The sequence below is a fragment of the Bos indicus x Bos taurus genome, chromosome 15, assembly GCF_003369695.1.
Source record: "Bos indicus x Bos taurus breed Angus x Brahman F1 hybrid chromosome 15, Bos_hybrid_MaternalHap_v2.0, whole genome shotgun sequence".
NCBI lineage: Eukaryota > Metazoa > Chordata > Mammalia > Artiodactyla > Bovidae > Bos > Bos indicus x Bos taurus.
Window position 1 is genome coordinate 18,578,696 of NC_040090.1, and position 24,377 is coordinate 18,603,072.

The window sequence follows — 24,377 nt, forward strand, 5'->3', positions numbered from 1 at the left end:
GCCTCCCGGCCAAGGCGGCTGCGCGGTTGGGTCAGAGAGGCCCTCTCAGACCCGCCTTTCATCTTGTCCGCCCCGCCCCCAGGCTGCCCTCAGAGCCGCCTGAGTTTAGTTCGGGCCTCGTTGCGTTGGCCCAGGCGAAGCGCCAGGAGCAGAGCCGTGCGAAGGTGGCAAGGCGCGGGTACTGCTAGTCCCGGCCATGTCTGGCTCTCACGCTCCAGAGGGAGACTGTTGCTTACGGCAGTGCCGCGCGCAGGTAGGGGCGGGGCCGTCGGTGCCCTCTATTCCCAGGAGGCGAGGCGGCGGCGGAAGCGAGGCGCCGGCCGGGTGGGGCTTTGCGCCGGGCCGGACGCGACCACCGTGTGCCGCCGCCTGCTCCCCGCGTGTGGACTGAGGCCCCGGCCTACGCGGCGAGCTTTGCTTTCAGCGCTGGGGTTTTTCGGCCGCGAGGGCTGGGCACCAAACGTTGAAAAGGGAAAAATAACTGAGGGGGAGCATTGGGCGTCTTTAATGTGTGTCTCAAACCCATTTAACATAAAGACAGACCTTCGGGGAAACTCGAAGCTCTGGAGTGGAATGGGAGCTAAGACTGTGCTCTGCAGCTGTTTTCCTGCGCCCTTCGTTTGCCGCTCAGCAGGCAGTGGGAAAACGTACGCAGAGCCATCTCTTCGGACTGTTGCCCGCACTTTTACTCTGCGCAGTTGCTCTTTGACTACCTCGGTTAGATTGATTATGGAATGATCTTAAAAAGGATTTTTCCTTAAGCAGAAGAGGAAAATCCACCCTTAGGCTGCGCATACCTTTTCATTCTGGAACACCCACGTGCTCAGGGTGATGATTAAGGGCTAGGCCTTGGGTATGGAGGAAATCTAGAGGAATAAACAATTAAAACGTGAGAAGCCTTGCTTAATTAAGAGGCAGGGAGGGAAAGCACCGCCTCCCCCCCCGAAACTCTCTCCTTTATTTCTCCTGTTATTATCTCTTGGGGCTGAAGGTCCCAATTAAAAAGTAGTAACGTGGGTCACAGCCTAGCAGGTTTTATTGGTAAATTCTTGGCAACCACTATTCTGTGTGAATAAGTAACTAACACAGATAAGTTTTCTTCTTCCCACGTACTACAGTTTGTTTATTCTTCATTTCACTGCCATTTAAAAAGTCGTCCACTGTCTGCTTCTACAAGGGTTAGGTCAGTACCTGCTGGAGTTAGACTTTCAACACACCCTGAAAGGAGTAGAGAGAGGAGATCAGGAATGAGATACTCTAGGAAAACCTGGCAGAGCAGGCTGTCAGACAGTTGTTTTCAAGAGAGCATTTTATAAGTATTAATTTCTTGCATTTTTCTCCTATCTAGAAAAGCACTAAAATAATTGAGACATCTGTTCCTCCTGACTAGCGTCAACCTTCTGGTGATTAACATCAACCCTTGGCCAAAATGTGGGCTTGATTCCATGTAACTCCCCTTCACTAAAATAATCTATCAACTGACCTCCCTTCTCACCACTTTGGATCAGTTCCTCAGAACTGAGAGGCTGTCTCCCTGCCTATAGTCCTCATTTTACCCCCCAATTAAACTTAACTTTATGCTAAGCTGGGAAGGATTGAGGGCAGGAGGAGAAGGGGACGACAGAGGATGAGATGGTTGGTGGATGGCATCACTGACTCAATGGACATGGGTTTGGGTAGACTCCGGCAGTTGATGATGGATAGGGAGGTCTGGCGTGCTGCGGTTCATGGGGTCGCAAACAGGACTGAGCGGCTGAACTGAACTGAAACTTAACTTTGAGGTTGTGCCTTTTTTTTTTTTTCAGCCAACATAGCTTTTTAAAAACTATCCCCTGGAGTATAAATTCCGTTAATGCAGTGACTCTGTTTTGTTCAGGGCTGAATTCCCAGAAGTGCTACATGTGTGGTAGACAGGCAAGGAATGCTTAAAACTGGTATCACTATCCACTTAGCAACTCAGCCAACTGAAAACTTAGACTTCCTTGAAGCCTTTTTTTTCAGGTTTTCTTACCCAAAGCCTATCCTTTTTAACTTCTTTATCTTCCAAATCCATCTCCACCATCACACGTTAAAATTTCTTTTTGAAACTATTTCGCACAGCCTTCTGGTCTGGTCTGGTCTTTTGCTTCCTTGGTCATCCTTCAGCCTTTCTTCTGTACTACCCCTATAGAAATGTTCCAAAAACAAGATGTGATCCAATCATCTTCTACTTACAATGACTCAGCAGCTATCAACCATCTGTAACATAAAGTCCAAACCCCAGTGCATGGCATGAAAGATCCTTACAGTCTTTATCCCTACCTGCCTCCATCCCACAGAACGTAATTCTGGTTGCAGGTGCTTAAGAGTTCTCTCTGACTGAAATGCTCTTTCTCCTCTTCACATACCTGCGTACTCCGCCACATCCTTTATTAAAACTTAGTTCAGCATCCCTTCCTGGCTGGTCTTTCCCAACTCCTGCTTCCTCCCAGAAGTAGCTTCTACTCTGATAATGCCCTGGACCATCTTGTTTTATATGTTGTTTTGTGATTTTACAACTTTTACTAGAGTTTGAGCGCTCAAGGGTAAGGATTTCATCTTACTCATATTTATTTCTTCGGGGCCTTCAGTAAAGTTTTGTTAAGTAAATGAATGAGAGGGCTATTCAATAGGTACACAAAAAAGGTACAAAGGGCAATTGCCATGACACAGAGTTTGAGGAAGGATCACTTCTGCCTGAGAAGATGAGAGAAGGAATCATAGGGGAAGTGGGTATGAAGGCTGATAAGAATTTGACAGCTAGAGTTGGGATAATTGGACATCTAGCATGAGCAATAACAGTGCAAAGAGAAAATGATGTATTCTTGGCTGTCAAGATAATGTGTCTTAAGTCATCTATTGCTGCATAGCAAGTATCCCAAAACTTAGGCGTAACACACAATCATTGTCTCACACAGTTTCTGACAAAGTTTCTCATGAGATGGCAGTCAAGCTGTCAACTAGAGCTGCAGGCATTCAAACCTTGACTGCAGCCGGGATGTGTTTCCAGGCTCACAAAGTTACTGGCAGGCCTCTGTTCCTCCCATTTTATTGGCCCAAACGTCAGTTCTTCCCTGTATGGTCTTCTGCATAGGTAGTACCCTATAACATGGCAGCTGCTGATCCAAAGGAGAGCACAGAAGACAGAAGCTGTAGTCTTCAGTAACCTGATATCAGAAGTGACAGACTATCACTTCTCAGTCGGTCTTCACACAGACCAGCCTCATACAATTTGGGATGGAACTCTACACCAGGAAGTGGAAACCAGAGAACTGGGATCATCGTTAAGGGCCACCCTGGAGGTTGATTACTACATAGGTGGACTAGAACTGAGAGGTTTATGTAAAAAAAAAAAGTGAAAACATTTGAAAGTTAAATTGGAGCAAGAAAGCAGAAGGACTTAACAGACCCAAGACATGGTATCTGATCATTAAATGATTTGAGGAAGGGAGTTTAAGTGATCAAAGTAGTGTATTATATTAGTACTAAAAATAGAGTGAAGGGTAAGCTGGAGGGAAATGGAGAAGTTGTAGGCAAATAGGCCAAATAAGAAAAAACAACCTTCATCCTGGCCAAATAGGAGTACGTGAGAGCTTTACACTCTAGTATTTTAAAGTAAGAAAAGCTAGGATGATGGGAAAGTGAATTCCACAAAATTAACTGCATTCAATTTAAAGGACTAGCTTTTATTCTGACATCCTTCCTACTCTTTTTATGTTAAACATGCACTTTCTTTTTTGAAGAATGTGATAATGATTAAATATAACTAACGTTGTAACTTGGCAATCTTATGTCAGTCCCTAAAGTTTAAAGAACAACAGCAACGAAAGCTATTGGTCTTGAAATTCAGAAGTCTAGGAATCACTCATCCAGATTATTAATATAAGGAACTCGATACCCAGAAAGAGTCACTGACTTACATAGGGCACTCAGCTAGTGGATATCAGAGTTAAAGCCGGGCTCCTTGTGTTACCGTGTTCAAGCTCACTCTGTTCGCTGCACGATAGGCCATTGAATTGAGAGACAAGATGTTGAGGCAAGGAAGAGACTTTAATTCGGGAGCCGGCAGCCTGAGAAGATAGCATGCTACCATCTCAAAATAACCATCTTATTGGGGTCTGGATGCCAGGTTCTTTTATAGTTTAGAGAGAAGCAAGGAAACTAAGGTCCTAAAGTCAAAAGGCAGAATGGAGAGGGAGATGCAGTGGGGAAGTAAAGTGAACGGGTCTTCAGTCTTGGAAAAATCTCCAAGGGAATGTCCAGCCTTCAGAAGGAGTGTGTTAATCTCTTCAATAAGATGCTTCAACAGTAAGCGAACTGATAACTTCCGGATGTTCAAGCTGGATTTAGAAAAGGCAGAGGAAAGCGAGATCAAATTGCCAACATCTGTTGGATGGTGAAAAAGGCAAGAGAGTTCCAGAAAAGCATCTACTTCTTTATTGACTATGTCATAGCATTTGATTGTGTGGATCACAACAAACTGCAGAAAATTCTTCAAGAGATGGGAGTACCAAACAGCCTTATGTGCCTCCTGAGAAATCTGTATGCAAGTCAAGAAGCAACAGTTAGAACCAGACATGAAACAGTGGACTGGCTTCAAATTGGGAAAGGAGTAGGTCAAGGCTATATATTGTCACCTTGCTTATTTAACTTATATTTAGAGTACATCATGCAAAATGCCAGGCTGGATGAAGCACAAGCTGGAATCAAGATTGCCAGGAGAAATATCAATAACCTCAGATATGCATATGATACCACCCGTATGGCAGAAAGTGAAGAGGAACTAAAGAACCTCTTGATGAAAGTGAAAGAGAGTGAAAAAGTTGGCTTAAAACTCAGTATTCGGAAAACTAAGATCATGGCATCCAGTCCCATCACTTCATGGGAAATAGATGGGGAAACAGTGGAAACAGTGTCAGACTTTATTTTTTGGGGCTCCAAAATCACTGCAGATGGTGACTGCAGCCATGAAATTAAAAGACGCTTGCTCCTTGAAAGAAAAGTTATGACCAACCTAGACAGCATATTAAAAAGCAGAGACATTACTTTGCTGACAAAGATCCATCTGGTCAGAGCTATGGTTTTTCCAGTGGTCATGTATGGATGTGAGAGGTGGACCATAAAGAAGGCTGACCACTGAAGCATTGATACTTTTGAACTGTGGTGTTGGAGAAGACTCTTGAGAGTCCCTTGGACTGCAAGGAGATCCAACCAGTTCATCCTGAAGGAAATCAGTCATGAATATTCATTGGAAGGACTGATGCTGAAGCTGAAACTCCAATACTTTGGCCACGATGTGAAGAACTGACTCATTCGAAAAGACCCTGATGCGGGTAAGGGTGGGGGAAGCGAGGCTTAAGAACAGCCTATTTCCTATAACTTTTGCAACTTGCTGTGCAAATTGATGGTTTTAAGGATTGAAAACTGCAGGAGTCTTCTCATTGGCTGCATTTTAATATGTAATTAAAATATCATTTATATTCCTAAAAAAGGAAATAGCAAATTATACAAGGCATCAGTAATTTTGGCTAGATTTAAAAAGGAAAAAATAAGAAAAACCAACATAGCTTTATTATTCATTTTAATTCAGAAACTTTTCATTGATTAAAGTGGAAAGGAAATGAACGTTGTGACACACATTGTGCTGCCTGCTTTACGTCCATTATCAGTTCAGTTCAGTTCGGTCGCTCAGTCGTGTCGGACACTTTGCGACCCCATGGACTGCAGCACTCCAGGCCTCCTCGTCCATCACCAACTCCCGGAGTTCACTCAAACTCTTGTCCATAGACTCGGTGATGCCATCCAGCCATCTCATCCTCTGTCGTCCCCTTCTCCTGCCCCCAATCCCTCCCAGCATCAGGGTCTTTTCCAACGAGTCAACTCTTCGCATGAGGTGGCCAAAGTATTAGTGTTTCAGCTTCAACATCAGTCCTTCCAAAGAATACCCAGGACTGATCTCCTTTAGGATGGACTGGTTGGATCTCCTTGCAGTCCAAGGGACTCTCAAGAGTCTTCTCCAACACCACAGTTCAAAAGCATCAATTTTCAGTGCTCAGCTTTCTTCACAGTCCCAACTCTCACATCCATACATGACTACTGGAAAAATCATAGCTTTGATAGCTTATGGTGAATGATGTCGGATTCGTGATCTCTGAAGAAGATTTAGCTATGAGACTAGGGACCAGGCTTGATCACTCAAGAGCTTTTGTGTAGCAGAGTTTTATTAAAGTAAGAAAAGGGTCCGAGAAAGCTTCTGACATAGACATCAGAAGGGGGATGGAGAGTGCCCCCCTCGCTAGTGTTAGTGAGAGAATTATATACTTTGATGAGTTGTTACAATATATCAAAAGAATGTCTCAAGGTTGTAAAGATCTTACTAGACCCACTTCCATAATTTGCATTTTAAGGTAACAGGATTAGCCAGAAGGTTTTCAGGAAGGAGAAACTGTCCTCAAGCAGGATACACTGTGGTTATATAATCCCTAATACAGAGTTTAAACTGAGTTGTGTAATCATCAGTTCCGGGCTTAAAGAAAAAAAAATTTTTTTTTATGTGACTAAGACTAAGGCATGTAGAGAGGGGAAAAAAAAAAAAACACAAAGTTTGTCCTTTCCTCCTCCTTGAGAATTCCAGACCCCTCTCTCTTCGGGGACCCCTGGATCTTATCAATCTGCCTAGGAATTGACTCTCTCAGTTTTGACCAGACGGACCTTTGTTGGCAAAGTAATGTCTCTGCTTTTTAATATGCTGTCTAGGTTGGTCATAACTTTTCTTCCAAGGACGAAGTGTCTGTTAATTTCATGGCTGCAGTCACCATCTGCGTGATTTTGGAGCCAAAGAAAATAAAGTCTCTCACTGTTGCCATTGTTTCCCCATCTGTTTGCCATGAAGTGATGGGACTGGATGCCATGATCTTTGTTTTTTGAATGTTGAGTTTTAAGCCAACTTTTTCACTCTCCTCTTTCACCTTCATCAAGAGGCTTTTAGTTCCTCTTCACTTTCTGCCATAAGGGTGGTGTCATCTGCATATCTGAGGTTATTGATATTTCTCCTGGCAATCTTGAATCCAGCTTGTGCTTACCCAGCCCAACATTTTGCATGATATAGTCTGCATATAAGTTAAATAAGCAGGATGACAGTATACAGCCTTGATGTACTCCTTTCCCTTTTTGGAACCAGTCTGTTCTTCCATGTCCAGTTCTAGCTGTTGTTTCTTGACCTGCATACAGATTTCTCAAGAGGCAGGTCAGGTGGTCGGGTATTCCCATCTCTTTAAGAATTTTCCATAGTTTGTTGTGATCTACTCAGGACTTCCCTGGTGGCTCAGAGGTTAAAGCGTCTGCCTGGAATTCGGGAGACCCGGGTTCAATCCCTGGGTTGGGAAGATCCCCTGGAGAAGGAGATGGCAACCCACTCCAGTACTCTTGCCTGGAGAATCCCATGGAGGGAGGAGCCTGGTAGGCTACAGTCCATGGTGTCGCAAAGAGTCGGACACGACTGAGCGACTTTACTCACTCACTCACTTTGGCGTAGTCAATAAAGCAGAAGTAGATGTTTTTCTGAAACTCTCTTGCTTTTTCTGTGATCCAACGGATGTTGGCAATTTGATCTTGTGTTCCTCTGGCTTTTCTAAATCCAGCTTTAACATCTGGAAGTTCACAGGTCACATACTGTTGAAGCCTGGTTTGGAGAATATTGAGCATTACTTTGCTAGTGTGTGAGATGAGTACAATTGTGTGGTAGTTTGAACATTCTTTGTCATTGTCTTTCTTTGGGATTGGATATATCCATTATATGTCATTTTAATCCTCAGCATGTTTTCGTTTAATGGATGAGTAAACTGAGGCCTGGGCTTCCCTGGTGGCTCAGTGGTAAAGAATCCATCTGCCAGTGCAGGAGACACCAGTTCGATCTCTGGGTAGGGAATATCCCTGGAGAAGGAAATGGCAACCTACTCTAGTATTCTTGCCTGGAGAATCCCATGGACAGAGGAGCCTGGGGGCTACAGTGCATGGGGTCACCAAAGAGCCAGACATGACTGAGCAACTAAACAATAACAAAACTGAGGCCCCAGGTAATGTAAGCAATTAACCCTGAAGCCTGTGCTGAGTCAGAACTTTAAAAAATTTCAGCTTTTCCATATCCTTAATTTTATATTCTTAAGTCTGCTCCATCAAATTATCACAAGCAATACTTATCTAAAATAAAATAGTATGTATAATATTAACAGTGAATATGGGAAAATACCATAATTTCAAATACCCATATAAGTAGCTAAAAATGTAGTCTGTTCTATAATAACCTCTCTTTGGACTCAAAGCTGTTTTTTCTCCTTTACCCAGTGCTGATTTTCTACAGGCAGATTTGCTGGCTGTGCTTTGCTGCATAGTGCGTCTATTTCTTGTTCACTTTAATCTGGAGAGTATAGTGCCTTATGTAGGGATTTTGTATTGGATGCCCCGTTTGGAGCATACCTTAGGTTTTATCTTGTGCTTCTAGTGACTTGCACAGCTATCAAAATTGAAGCACTAGGTCACCAGAGTTTTTCAGATGCCGTCAAGGAAGTTATAGGAGCTCATTTCCCTCCCAGGTAGACTCACTCTTTTCTGTAATGGCCCCCGTGAAACCTTATTTTCCAGCCAGCTAAGCAATATATTTTGAAATGTTTTTTAAAATAACTCAGCTGTTTTAGTTGTTTTCAAGGTAAGGGTTATAAATCATTACTGCCAAAATGGAATTCATGGTATTTCTTTATTGTTGTTTTTGTTTTCATTCATTTTAGCTTTACCAAAAGGGGGAAATGCTTTATTTTCTTTTCTAAACAAATAATCACCAGACATATATAAAAGTGGAGCTTTTATTTCAGCTAGATTTATTGTACTGATAATTTCACCATCTATATAAATGTGGAATCATCATGTTGTACATCTGAAACATAATGTTATATGTCAATTATATCTCATATATTACTTATATAACATCTTAAACAGTAAGATGTTATCCCAACATATATCTTCATAGAATGGGGCCTGCTGCTGCTGCTGCTAAGTCACTTCAGTTGTGTCCGACTCTGTGCGACCTCATAGATGGCAGCCCACCAGGCTCCCCCATCCCTGGGATTCTCCAGGCAGGAACACTGGAGTGGGTTGCCATTTTCTTCTCCAGTGCATGAAAGTGAAAAGTGAAAGGGAAGTCGCTCAGTCGTGTCCGACCCTCAGCGACCCCATGGACTCCAGCCTTCCCGGCTCCTCCATCCATGGGATTTTCCAGGCAAAAGTACTGGAGTGGGGTGCCATTGCCTTCTCTGAGAATGGGGCCTAGAAAATATTAATTATGATTCCTTCTGAGTGCTTTTTATGTCATTTTCTTGACTTATATTCCATAATGAGTATACATTGATTTTGTAATAATAGAAAACAGTATAATTACTATGGAAAAAGGACTTTTTTTAGAAAAAAAAATTGAACCAACACAGAGAAGATGAAAAAATAACTATCATAGTATATATCATGTACTTCATGCCTTAATGAGGTGTTTTGAAAAAGTTGTTTTGTTTAAAGAAATCTTCTGGGTAGACTGAAGTGTGTCTCTTTCAGCACTAGATTCTATTTTATTTCAACCATTTCAGTAAGACACTTTGCAATATAATCTGGCATTTCCCCACCTCATTGTTATAACTTGTTCCATAGTATTGGACTGTGTGGCCCTTAACTGAATGATTCTAGGTTGCCAAACAATATGGCAGATCCACTTTCCAAACATTAAAAACAAAGTATATTTTGTAATAATTTTCTCTCTCACAGTATCCTCTCTATGGTAGATTTTCTTAAACTTCCTTAAATTGGTTTTTTACTAGAGATATCTATTATATATTATCAGAGGAGGCAATGGCACCCACTCCAGTACTCTTGCCTGGAAAATCCCATGGATGGAGAAGCCTGGTAGGCTGCAGTCCATGGGGTCACTAAGAGTCAGACACGACTGAGTGACTTCACTTTGACTTTTCACTTTCATGCATTGGAGAAGGCAATGGCAACCCACTCCAGTGTTCTTGCCTGGAGAATCCCAGGGACGGGGGAGCCTGGTGGGCTGCCGTCTATGGGGTCGCGCAGAGTCGGACACAACTGAAGTGACTTTAGCAGTAGCAGCAGCAGTATATATTATAGTAAGTATATATTATATAGTATGTATTATAGTAAGTATGTAAGTATGTATTATATATATTTTAGTAAGATATCAAGTAACTTCCTATAATAGTTACTTGATAAAATAATGTCTATTTAGAAATCATTATCTTCTTTTTAAGGACAAGGAACATCCAAGATACCTGATCCCAGAGCTGTGCAAGCAGTTCTACCACCTGGGCTGGGTCACTGGGACTGGAGGAGGAATTAGCTTGAAGCATGGGTAAGTTTCTGGCTGATTCTCCGTATAAGTAGACCACCAAGAGCGTAACATGTATTATGTCAAAGAACAGCTGATGATCGATTTCTTATGGTACTCAAGGTAGTTAGTTTCTAAATAGAGAAATAGGTATTTGCATAACCCAATGGAGTAAGTGTGCTCTAGATGTTGCATATATAATAAATACCTGTGGACTTAAGAACCACAATTTGAAATCCAAATAATTTGGTCCCAGTCTTTGGAGTACCAAAGTTAACTAACATGCTGCTGGATATATTCGTGTCTGGAACTGTAAAGGATCCCCTCTGGGTAGACAGGATTTGTTTCAAAGGTTCAGATACATATTTCAGAGTCACTTAGATACAGATTGTTAACCATCCAAAAATCCTAAAAATTACATTTTGAGTAAAAAAAGGCAATATGCGTTTCTAACTACATGTATTGTTATTAATGAACTTAATACCTGCGGGTCCATGTTGCTCACAGGACAAAACAAGAGATATTTGACTTGAAGTAGAAGGAATAAATAGTATTTAATTGTTCATGAGATTTATTCAGTGTCATTCCTTTAAGAGGATGAAAAAATAAGTAACCTACTTACAATGAAAATAAAGGTTGTAGAATCTCATTCCCTTAAGTGTTTCTGGAACAGGATTAATATTTTTCCTCCTGAAATGTTTTAGGAATATTAATTGTCTGGAGGCTGAATATTAAATTGAGTAACTTGATTTATTTATTTATCCTAATTCACTTTCTTTAACAAACTTGGACTACTGCAATATTTATGTGATATTGAATATATAGAGTAACACCTCCAAGGAGGCTGCATTGTTTAAAAAAGAATAGAATGTAAAATGTAATCAGTAAACTTTTTTTTTTTTTTTTTTGGCCTCGAAACATGCAGTTATCTTAGTTCCCCAACTAGGAATTGAACTCTTGCGCCTTGCATTGGAATCATGGCTTCTTAATCACTGAACCACCAGGGGAGTTTCTATAATCAGAACATTTTAGACTAAAGGGACTTTGTGGCATACCACAAGATGATGCCATTGAAACTTAATCTGCTTCAAATTACCAAGAAACTCATGAAATATAATTAAACTGTGGGAAACGTCAGGAGAGGCCTTATTCAACAGCTGTCAGAGTTCATATGTAGGGAGGCTCTTGGTCTGCAAAGGTCCTGTTCCTCGTAGTACATGGTACCTTCGTTACGTGGGTCCTCTTACCATCAACCCAGTGCTACTGTGTCAATCAGTATTTCACAGGTTTTCAGAGTATTTTGCCAAAACTTTCAAGTTGACCTGTTCACAACAAAGTCCTATAACACTTGTTGTTATTATAGTTGTTTCATTTTTTCATTTAGGAGTTGAGTCCTAGTAATTTTGTTTTTGAGCTGTATTATTTATAATAAATCATGTTCTAAACCTTGCCTTTAGTAACCTGCTTTTTAATTGCATTGTCAGAAATACTAGTTTGTACGTGTACGAATAAGGGCTTCCCAGGTGGCACAGTGGTGAAGAATCCACTTGCCAGTGCATGAGACTCAGGTTCGATCCCTGGGTCGAGAAGATCCCCTGGAGTAGGAAATGGCAACCCACTCCAGTATTTCTTGCCTGAAGATTCCATAGACAGAAGAGCCTGGCAGATTGCAGTCCACAAATTCCATGGACAGAGGAGCCTGGCAGCCTGCAGTCCATGGGGCCACAAAGAGCTGGACACGACTGAGCACACGCGCGCGCGCGCGCGCACACACACACACACACACACACACACACACACACACACACAGGCAGTGCAGTGGTAAAAAAAATCCGCCTGCCAATTCAGGAGACACAGTAGATATGGGTTAGATCCCTGGGTCAGGAAGATCCCCGCTAATAGGAAATGGCAACCCACTCCAGTATTCTTTCCTGGAAAATTTCATGGACAGAGGAGCTTGGTGGGCTACAGTCCATGGGGTCACAAAGAGTCGGACACAACACACACACACACACGCGTACATATGTAAGAAACAGAGCTTTCTACCAAGCTGAATTAAAATAACTTTTTCCAATTGGCTCTTTAAAAAAAAATAGCAAAATTAAAAACAGAATGTAAGCAAGGAGCCATTGCAGATCTCAAGAAGAAATTTTTTTTTTAAATAAAGATATAAAAGACTGTAATTAAAATGTAGAACCATTCACTAAAATTGTGTGTGGTTATGCTAAAGCCCTGAGGGGCGCATTTTAAAATTAATTGACTTTGTAGCATTACAGTCAATTTGTAGGGAAGTTGCCTTGTATTTGTAAAATGCCTGTTATTAGATTCTTAATTGGTGAGGAGCGCCGCCTGGAGGTCACAGGTGAAAACAGCCACGATTGTATGTCACTGCATTTGGGATCTTACTAAATTTGTGCTTCATAGAGTAAAATGGGTAATTTGTAGTAAAATGTTGAATTTTCTCCCTAATATTTAAATGACTTTGTAGACCCATATCAATAATTTCATCAATGATATTAATATTCTCATGTTAATGAAAGTTTTTTCTGATGCTTCAGAGCAGATATATTTGGAATGAAGCACAAACCCAATAGATTATGTTTCCATAGTAAGTGTGGCAGTAAGCCCTTTGGAGAAAATGAAACTATTTACATTTCCAGGGTTTGGCTGCTATCAGTCCAGTTTATATGCTCCTGATGTGTGGTGCCAAACAAGAAAAGACAGCTTAGGACACAGATGAGTGTTAAATCAAAGGAAGAAATGGAGGATCAAGAAAATAACCATAGTCAGGGCTATTCCAGGATACTTAATAGCCATTGTGTTTAGGTTGGGCTCCTACCTTTCACATTTAACATTTCCTATTTTCACAGCATAATGTTTTTATGTGTCAGAAACACTAATCCTGTTGTATGCTACTAAAATTAAAATTAATAAACCCATATTGTAGACAAGATAATTGAAGCATAGTAAGATTTAAAGGATTTTTTTAAGTAAATAAGAGTGGAAGCAGTACATGTACATGTATTATGAACTCCTGCGGTTTGTCCCCCTGCTCACCAGAGTGAAAGAGCAGGGAGTGTGGAGAAAACAAATTCCCAAACGTAATACCTTGAAACTCAGCATGCTTTCTTTTGTGGCTTACAGTCCCAAGAAATGCTTTACTTTTAGTCTTTAGCATTTGTCCTTCCCAAAATAAAAGCTCTATCATCTCTGTATTTTTATCCGGATATCTCCTTCCTTGTAGGTGTAAATATATTTTTTTCTAAAATCTATTTAGCTAATTGTTTAATCAAAATTGACCAAAATCTAAACTGATTTCTATTTTACAAAAGTAGTAATAAAACCCGATTTAGCATACTAGGGAATTCCCTGGCGGTCCAGTGGTTAGGATTCCATGCTTTCACTACTGAGGGCTTATTTACAGCAGACTGTTGTGAACTTTATCTGGGTCTTTTTCCGGGGCTGCATAAATATCTTCCCGCGTGAGAAGACCTACAAGTCCACTTCCCAGCAGAGGTGATTGGATTACGTACCACACATGATTCCAGAGTCTCTTTCATGTTCTTCATGTTACATGAGGACAAAAGATTTGGATCTCTGGTATTTATAAGGGGTCCTTTTTGACAGTATGATCCCTATGCATTGCCACTGGTTCCGGAGGAATGCCACTCTATGATTTTCTTAGGCAACAAAGTTCTAAAGTAGTAACTACATTGTGAAAATGAGTGCTTGAACAAAGCTTCCTGTACTTTGTATTTCACTCTCTTTATCAGGCATTTGGGCTTCCCTGGTGACTCAGATAGTGAAGAGTTAGCCTGCAGTGCTGAAGACCTGGGTTTGATCCCTGGGTCGAGAAGATTCCCCTGGAGAAGGGAATGGCTACCCACTCCAGTATTCTTGTCTGGAGAATTACATGGACAGAGGAGCCTGGTGGACTACAGTTTCGTGGGATCACAAAGAGTCGGACACGACTGATCGACTAACACTTTCACTTTCATACCCGGCATTTATTTTCTAGACTTTAATTTATGAGTATACCTTAAAGGAACTTCCTTACATTTTGTCAGTTCTAAGTCTATAGGTTTATTTGTAACCCCAACTTTGGCAGCTTGATGCAGTATAGCTAGTCATCCTCATTTTCTGTGGGAAACAGTTGATATTTTTTTAACTCTTTATTTTATTTTGGAGTATAGCCAATTGACAATGTTGTAATAGTTTCAGGTGGGCAGCAGATAGACTCATCCATACATGTACATGTATCCATTCTCCTTCAAACACCCCTCCCATCCAGGCTGCCACATAGTGTTGAGCAGAATTCCATGTGCTATACAGTAGGTTCTTGTTGGTTATCCATTTCAAATACAGTAGTGTGTACATGTCCAAACTCCCTAAATATCCTTTCCCCCATCCTTACCCCCAGCAACCATAAGTTCGTTCTCTAAGTCTGTGAGTCTCTCTTGTGTGTTCATGCTCAGTTGCTTCAGTCCTGTCCGATCCTTTGCAACCCTGTGGGCTGTAGCCCACCAGGCTCCTCTATCCATGGGATTCTGTAGGTAAGAATACTGGAGTGGGTTGCCATGCCCTCCTCCAGGGGATCTTCCCTACCCAGGGGTTGAACCCATGTCTCATATATCTCTTACATTGGCAGGCGGGGTCTTTACCACTAGCATCCCCTAGGAAGCCCTGGGAGTCTCCTTCAGAAACAGTTAATATTGATTTAGTGTCCCTAGTCCATGCCTCAGTGGCAGAAGCTGGAGCATGCAGCTGCTGGTATTTCCTTCATTTGCATTATGTGGCAGCTCTTTAATACCCTCTGGCAGCAACTGAAAGTGATACATGAGCCAGAGGATCTTTGTTGAGGGTGGAGAGAATTTAGAGATTTTGAAATTAATTTCCAAATCAAATTTGAAAGCACCTTGTGGTGATGCTGTAGCATCCTCCCTTAGCACAAGTGCTGTATAACAGAGATCTCCAGATGTAACCATGCCTTTTACATTTTTAACTTTCTGCAATTGTTTTAGCTTTGTTACCATGTAGTTTCACAAGATAGAAGTGTTTTTCAACTAGGAAGCATACTGTTCCACCCAGAAAAGTAGCCCAGGGTTAAAGCTGTAATTTAACCAGCCATCCAGCAGAGGTCTCTGAACTTCATGTTTTGTAATAAGAGCATTTCAAACAACAAAATGAAACCCGATTCCTTGTAAGACTTTGAGTAGCATATTTTCCTGATTAGATTTTAGAATTACTGTGTTTCATGTCTAGCAAGATCAGCTCTGCTTATTGATGCTTAAAGATGCTAAAGACTTGTGTTTTCAGATGTATTTATCCTAACTAGATGAAAGCCTGGTTACCATTAATTTTGCACCATAAAAAGAAATAAAGAACTTTATATGAAAATGTAGAAGACAGAAGCAACTATCAACATTTTATTGTGTCACCAGCGTTATAAAGACATTAAAGTAGCTTGCTGTTCTTTCTATACAGCCTATTCTATTAATTGAATAAAGCTGCTATTTGTATGGCTTGATTTATAAAGACGAGTAATGATTGGACTGCAAGGATACACTTCTTTTTTGCAAAAGCAGGACAATAGAGTTAAATAAATACCAATTTCTATATTTTGTATCACCAGCAATGAAATCTACATTGCTCCTTCAGGAGTGCAAAAGGAACGGATTCAGGTATGATAAAGGGATCCTTCTTAAACCTAAATGTCTCATCTTCTCTACCTGATTATTGTTTTGTGAAATGGAATTAATGTTAAAAAAATGTTAGTTTTGAAGGGAAATTATATTGTGATAATTTAAATAACTAATCAGCAAACATTTGTTAAGTAACTACTAAATTTTTTTAAGGTGGTAATGGTCCTACATGTCACCAGGAGTTCTAAATCTTCTCTCAGCCTCTACAGGGCAAAAGTGAATAGTGCAGTCTTAAATCATAATAAAAGATGATTGTAACTGCAGCATTGTAACACCATCTTTATCTGCTACTGCTGCTGCTAAGTCGCTTCAGTCATGTCCGACTCTGTGCGACCCCATGGACTGCAGCCTACCAGGCTTCTCCGTCCATGGGATTCTCCAGGCAAGAACACTGGAGTGGGTTGCCATTTCCTTCTCCAGTGCATGAAAGTGGAAAGTGAAAGTGAAGTCGCTCAGTCGTGTCTGACTCTTAGCAACCCCATGGACTGCAGCCTACCAGGCTCCTCCATCCATGGGATTTTCCGGGCAACAGTACTGGAGTGGGGTGCCATTGCCTTCTCCCCATTTTTATCAGGCTAATAGGTTAATCAGATTGGACCAAATGGACCAAATCAACTCATATTTAATAATGGCAAAGCTCTTCCAAAGTTATAAAACTTTGTTTCAAAATTTTGAGAGGACCCCTTCTGTATTAATGCTAGAATAATACCCAGAATAGAGTTAAAACAAGTACATAATACTTAATTCTCTCTAAGGCATAATGCTTCATTAATAAAGAATTTATATGGTAGTTTATAATAAACCCTGGCAAATGAAAGTTACAAGTCAGAAATATGCATGTTACTAGGAAAAACCTGGATCTACATAATTCTTTAGAATTTAAAAAATAATGTGCCTCATCGAGATTAGCATTTCTGAGTACCAGGTAAGATTCTCAAGGAATAAGAAAATTTTATTCTCTATTTTTCCTCTTATATTATGAAATATTGAAAAAAAATTATGATACCCATCCTAAAATAGTGATTATGTAGTCTCTCTGAAATATAGTTGTGAAATTACATGGCAAAAGTGAGAAATTAAATCAATGAATTGATAACCTCATACTTGCATATTAAATTTTCCATAACAATTTTTTTCTTCAAATTCTAAAGGTGGATTTTTTTTAACTCTTGAGATTATTTTGGTTAGTAGAAAACATATTTTTATTTCTCAAAATGGCTACATATTTTTGAGTGAGACTATAATTATATAAATATTTAAATCCAAAATTTTGAAAGAGATGAGAATACCAGACCATCTGACCTGCCTCTTGAGAAACCTGTATGCAGGTCAGAAAGCAACAGTTAGAACTGGACATGGAACAACAGACTGGTTCCAAATAGGAAAAGGAGTACATCAAGGCTGTATATTGTCACCCTGCTTATTTAACTTAGATGGAGAGTATATCATGAGAAACTCTGGGCTGGAAGAAGCACAGGCTGGAATCAAGACTGCCGGGAGAAATATCAAGAACCTCAGATATGCAGATGACACCACCCTTATGGCAGAAAATGAAGAGGAACTAAAAAGCCTCTTGATGAAAGTGAAAGAGGAGAGTGAAAAAGTTGGCTTAAAACTCAGCATTCAGAAAACTAAGATCATGGCATCTGGTCCCATCACTTCATGGCAAATAAATGAGGAAACAGTGGAAACAGTGTCAGACTTTATTTTTGGGGGCTCCAAAATCACTGCAGATGGTGATTACAGCCATGAAATTAAAAGACGCTTACTCCTTGGAAGGAAAGTTATGACCAACCTAGATAGCATATTCAAAAGCAGAGACATTACTTTGCCAACAAAGGTCCGTCTAGTCAAGGCTATGATTTTTCCATTGGTCATGTATGGATGTGAGAGTTGGACTGTAAAGAAAGCTGAGTGCCGAAGAATTGATGCTTTTGAACTGTGGTGTTGGAAAAGACTCTTGAGAGTCCCTTGGACTGCAAGGAGATCCAGCCAGTCCATTCTAAAGGAGATCAGTCCTGGGTGTTCATTGGAAGGACTGATGCTAAAGCTGAAACTCCAATACTTTGGCCACCTCATGTGAAGAGTTGACTCATTGGAAAAGACCCTGATGCTAGGAGCGATTGGGGGCAGGAGGAGAAGGGGATGACAGAGGATGAGATGGCTGGATGGCATCACCGAGTCAGTGGACATGAGTTTGCGTGAACTCCAGGAGTTGGTGATGGACAGGGAGGCCTGGCGTGCTGCAATTCATGGGGTGGCAAAGAGTCGGACACAACTGAGCTACTGAAGTGAGCTGAACACATATATTCACGCTATGTATATACACTATAGACCAACAAGAAAGAAGACATTTCTCATTGATATTTTATGAACCTTTTCTTTTCTTTTTCCTTCTCTAAATAGCCTGAAGACATGTTTGTTTGTGACATCAATGAAAAGGACATAAGTGGACCTCCGCCATCTAAGAATCTTAAAAAAAGCCAGTGCACTCCTCTTTTTATGAATGCTTACACAATGAGAGGTTGGTAGAAAATGTACTCAACATAACGAATATTTGCAGAGTAGGCTCCCCTAAATGGGCTCTCCTGTTTGGCACAGTGATAAAGAATCCTCCTGCTTATGCAGGAGACACAAGTTCAATCTGTGGGTCGGGAAGATCCCCTGGAGAGGGAAATGGCAACCCACTCCAGTATTCTTCCCTGGAAAATCCCATGGACTATAGTCTTGGCAGGCTATACTCCATGGGGCTGTAAAGGAGTCAGACATGACTTAGCAACTAAACAATAGAACTCCCCCCTAAATAATGGCAATTATTGTTGTAATTCAAATTTCTTAAATACCTGCTATGTGCAATTCTAAACATGTTGACTGATTCAGTCTTCACATCAGCCCTGTGGAAGGTCCATTAGTATTTCATTTTATACATGAGAGGACAGAGACTGTGGGAAGATTTTCCCAAAATAAACAGCTAGGGAGTATTGGGGCCAGAATTCCAATCTAGATGAGTATGACTCCACTAGATTGTCAAATTAACCAACTATTATATATACAATCCAATTCCTACTCTTAGTTTAGAGTTATACCTCTGTGAACTTGTAGTAGAAATTAATCAAACTACAAAGGAGGGAAAATCATGGTCTTTTCTTCACTTCAGTGGGAGTGGTCCTCTCTTTTTTGAAAAATTTACTGTATGACTAATTTTATTAGTAATTCCCAGAAATTGTGGTAGAAAACTAACCTAGAAAGGTTGAACCTAAAGGACAATGTAAAAATAAGAAAGTATAACTGAAGTACTGACTTACCATTGCAATGAAGTCATAAAGACCATGCTTTAGTATAGCCCCTGAATGAAATCAGTATACAGGGAATAATTGTGCTGTGTTCTGTTCCCAGACATTACCAGCTACTATTGACAGGATGAAACTTCAGCAGCAGATTCTGCCAGCCTGAAGAATCTTTCCTAGCGAAAATGCTAAATAAACTTCCAGTTGCAAAAATAGCCATTACCGAGTTTTATAGTGTACAAATTCTTTTTTAGGTAAACCCATTGCATCTATATCTCAAAATCCCAATCATCCCTCATGTCACCAAGATGTGGCCTACACTATAAAGCCTATCTTGATCAAGGGTCAGGCTGACCTGGGTTCAAATCCCAAGTTTTCAACTACTGTCTAAAGTTGGACAGTGTAGTTAAATAACCATGGATAAGTTATTTAACAATCTCTGAGCCTTGACCGTTAAATGGGAGAGATGGTTGTTGTGATAATACAAAGAGAAAACATCTTTAAAGGAGATGTAGGAATCCCTAATTGAGTGGTCATAGTATTATGATAATGATCTCCATTATTATAATAGCTGTACTTCAGACCATCTGAAAAATGTTTTTGAACGTGTATAAAGTATTGCACGCATTGTCCGCTTGCTGGATAAAGTTTAATGTTTCTTCTTTTCACTTTCTGACTCTTCTCTTTCCTACCTCCCTTCCTCCTCTCCTACCCACTGCCAACTTATTATTCCATGCCAAAAAAAACAAGTCCATAACCGTATATAAATATGTGTGTGTATGTGTGTGTGTGTATATATATATATATAAACTCTTTAAAAAGGGTAATTTGCTTTTCACTGAGCATGTGACTATATTCTCCCCCCCACCCCCACCCCAGAAGCAGGTGCTGTGATCCATACCCATTCTAAAGCTGCTGTCATGGCCACCCTTGTCTTCCCAGGAAAGGAGTTTAAAATTACACATCAAGAGATGATCAAAGGAATAAAGAAATGTACCTCAGGAGGGTATTACAGGTATTTCCACCGCCAACCCCCCCCGCCACTTTTTTTTGTGCTTAAATAATTTGAACAGTATTTCTCCTTCTTGTGATAAACGGGATCCTGATATTTTTATGTATTTAATGCGACGTTATGTATCTGTGTTAGTTAATACTCCACTTAATATTATACTTCCAGATCTATTCTCAGTGACACAAATCGTATGCCTCCCTTCCTTCTCCCCATTCCCAACTCAGCCTTGGTAAATTATTGCCAACATGAGTAATGAAATGTTTGTTGGAGTAAAAAGAAAAGGACTGGACTGAGATTTCTGTAGAGATGGAAAGACTGTGTTCCTCTGCTGAAACAACCCGAGAATAAGCGCTCCTCACCTTCACTTTGTCTTCAGGAAGTTTCAGCTCTGACTAAAGTTTATGCTTCGTTTGGATTTCATGTAGTATTTCTAAAAAATTTTCATTAAAAAATTTATAATTATTTTAATTTAGATCTCTATATGCTTATAATTTTCAGTGTGGAAAGGGGCATAGATAATATAGAACAGAGGCCCTTTAGACAAAATCAGCTAAGTCTACCAGCCCACAAAAATGTGGCCATTATTCATCAATCTACAATATAGTGACACGAAGAAACGTGTTCCTGGGACTCAGAGACAGGCTCAGCATTTCATCTAAATGTTTGGGCATTCTTGTTCCTGAACTTTCACCCTTCTTAATTTCCTAAAGGGGCTGAATCCACTTTGGCTTGTTGAGAGGAAAAGGGTGTCGGTTTCACTGAAGTGTTCTTAGGGCAGTGTGTTACTGTTAACTGCACGTAACAGTGCGTGTTTAAACTAGTGTGCTGAGAAGCTCAGTTGACTTGAGTTTAGTTAATATTTATTGTGTGCCTAAAGCATTCCTCAGCAGTGGGAAACACCTACTTACAGAAGTTAAATATTTAAATTTTGAAAGCGTACGTACTAAAGCATAGCCGCATACTACCTTTTCCACGTCTGGGTCTTGAAGGAGAGGCATTTGTGTGTTACCAATTTCATTGGCATTTGATTGCTTCAGTGAAGAAATAAAAATAGGTCAGAAGAACATGTGAAACGGTGGGTATAGGAGCAGAGCCCAGCAGAGAGTCTTTGGAATTTGTGGAAAAAAGAATGACGCGAATGCAAAGATGCCATTTGTTACGCATCAGTGTATATACTCTTTATATATTATGTTGAATGTTTCGGAACTTAAAGAGTACAAAGTTTTTTGAGATGTTTTTGCAATTCTGTTTGAGCCTGGCTGGGAAATCAGTAACAGGGTCATTTTCACAGCTCCTGGGCAGTGGTACTTAATCACGTTTTGGGTAGAATCCTAAGTATCCGGTCAAAAGAAGGGGCAAAAAAAGCTGGATGGAGTAGGGAAAAGGATGGAGTTTTTACATTTTGCACTCTACTTTTTAAAAATTTTAAGTGCATCTTAAAAATAATGGTAACTTTCAAATGCCTAATTCTTATTGGGGAGGTAACCATGTTAAATGTAACTGTCCTCCCTTTTGAAGGCGAATGCCTATGGAAGGGTGAAAAGAACGCTGTTTAGTTGGAGGACTACCCCAGGCTCTGCTTCTGTAAAAGGAGTAGATCGGACTGGATTAGCTTTCAGGTCTTCTTTACTGTGGAATTATTTTGCACCTGGAGCTATTTCTGACTGTTTGGTGTATGGTAGAAGAAAATATAAGTTTGTGGTTTTTATGGCCAATACTAGGAAAGACTTGGGACTAGCAATTTTTCCCTCCATGTTTAAGGATATTTTATAATTACCTCTGTTTTACTTAAGTGAAATAATGGGCAACCTCATTCTGTTAATGATTGGCCAAGTTCTTTATCACATGACTGCTATTTATTCTATACCTTCCCTAAAGTAGTAATTTCTGATAGTTTATTGATAGAACTTATTTTAGTTAAATGTAGCCATTACAGACGAGGTGAAAAAGCAGATGATACATTAACAAGGCAAGAGAAGTTCATGTTACAAGGAAAATATGTCTGAGTTTTGATTGGTTGTATATGACCTCAGAAATAGTTGTAACTTTACCAGTGACAGATTATTTGCTTGAGTATTATTACAGAAACAAAAAATGAAAAATGCATATTTTGATTTCATCACATGTACTTACTAAAAATAAGGTAAAAACAAGTTCTAACATCATAGATTTGAGAACGTTCTAAAAATGTTATCATACCCTTAATGGTTCACTCAGAAGGTTTTTGCTATCCCAGGACCATAAACCACACATGTATTTATTTGCCTATCCAAGACACTTTCGGGTCCTGCAGAGATAGAATAAAATGATTTCGTACTGTTGGGAAATTCCTGCTTTAAGTAGTTCAATTGTTAATCCTTCCTATGTTCAAAACACTATGATTCTCTATGCTTCATGGAAATACTGGTATGATCTTGATAATTTCTTTGTTATCTTTTGGTGTCCTGTACAAATTTCTGCCACTTCTACTTAGGATTAGAACAATGCCTGCCAGATTCCCAAGGCGTCTTTTGATATAGTTGTTCATGCAGGATACACAGACTGACATGCAACATCTTGTTCATAATTTGGAGTGGCTTCTCCGATATAAAGAGAATGTCTAGTTTATTATTTGAAAAAGTGATCAGTTTTATATATGAATTCTTTTGTTTTAAAAAGGAGCATGTTTTGTCTTACAGATACGATGATATGTTAGTAGTGCCTATTATTGAGAACACACCTGAGGAGAAAGACCTCAAAGAGCGCATGGCTCGGGCAATGAATGATTACCCAGACTCCTGTGCAGTGCTAGTCAGACGGCACGGAGTCTACGTCTGGGGAGAGACGTGGGAGAAGGCTAAAACCATGTAAGTGTAAACCAAGGAACGTCAAGGCCGGTCACCACACTTTCAAAGAAGGATGACTTTTTTTGGTGTGTCACTGGTCAAATTGGTTTAATCTGAATTTAAACCAATTACATAGTTTTTTATTTCTAGATATTTTATTTGTATTATATATTCTTTTGTTAAGAAATAATTTTCAGGTCAGCTGTTGTTTGGCAAGTTACTGTGCTCTTTGATATAAAGAAGGAGCAACAGCTCTTGTTCTCTCAGTTGAGGGCTAGGATGATTTGCTACATTTATTTACAAAAATGGCACATAATAAAAAATTTAAATTTAGGTAAGTAGTCTACTTTAAACTCTTTTTATTTCCTGAGAAGTATATAGTATGTGGCATGATATGGTATGATTCCTTTTTTAAATAATGTTAGAGACAAAATAAGAAACCCTTTGCATAGAATTGAGGGGGAATAAAATTACTCGGAACAGGGTTCACTCGATGCAGAGGGAAAATGTAATTGTTAGAAGTGGAGAACTCTGACCAAACACTTCTAATGCTTTTTGCTTTTTATTTTTTTAAACAGGTGTGAGTGTTATGACTATTTGTTTGATGTTGCCGTATCAATGAAGCAAGCAGGGCTGGACCCAGCACAGCTTCCCGCTGGAGAAAATGGGATTGTATAAGTCAGTGGAAGTTTATTATATAGAGAGATAAAGCTTATCTTAATTATTACATAAATGACATGACCTTTTTTAAATGAATTGAAAATGTCTATGAAACTATTGATTTGTCACTAAACAAGGCAGATCTTCTGACACTGGGTGATATTTGCTTACATTCTTATAATTTTAAATGACAATACAATGGAATAAAAATTTTATAATGAATGTGTTTTGGGTTTTTTGGCTGCGTTGTCCTGCATGTGGGGTTCACCAATCAGGGATCGAATCCACGACCCCTAGAGTGAAAGCGAGAAATCTGAACCACACAAGAAGTCCCATGAATGTGTTTTATGTTTATTTCTAAACCCCTTAATGGCAAAATATTTCCCTTTGAATTAATCTTTTTTTGTATATACTTCCAGAGAATTCCTATTACTCTTCAAAGTTGTTGGTGATACTAGAACCCATTGGAAGATTTCCACTAAGTTACAG

The 24,377-nt window shown here is 39.9% G+C and overlaps 1 protein-coding gene across 3 annotated transcripts; it reads left to right on the forward strand.

Moving 5' to 3' along the window:
• The first annotated feature begins 5 nt into the window (after positions 1–5).
• Positions 6–24,110, forward strand: APIP (APAF1 interacting protein). Of its 3 annotated transcripts, none has more exons than XM_027562678.1 (7): positions 6–253; positions 10,326–10,426; positions 16,035–16,083; positions 18,511–18,628; positions 20,271–20,406; positions 23,082–23,249; positions 23,807–24,106. In XM_027562678.1, exons 1-7 carry the CDS (start codon positions 197–199, stop codon positions 23,904–23,906), a joined length of 729 nt encoding a protein of 242 aa, XP_027418479.1. In that variant the 5' UTR covers positions 6–196; the 3' UTR covers positions 23,907–24,106. The 3 variants fall into 3 exon arrangements, with proteins under 3 accessions (XP_027418479.1, XP_027418481.1, XP_027418480.1); XM_027562680.1 differs by having other exon boundaries at positions 51–253; positions 20,334–20,406; positions 23,807–24,110; XM_027562679.1 differs by having other exon boundaries at positions 51–253; positions 20,274–20,406; positions 23,807–24,103.
• Positions 24,111–24,377: the final 267 nt, after the last annotated feature.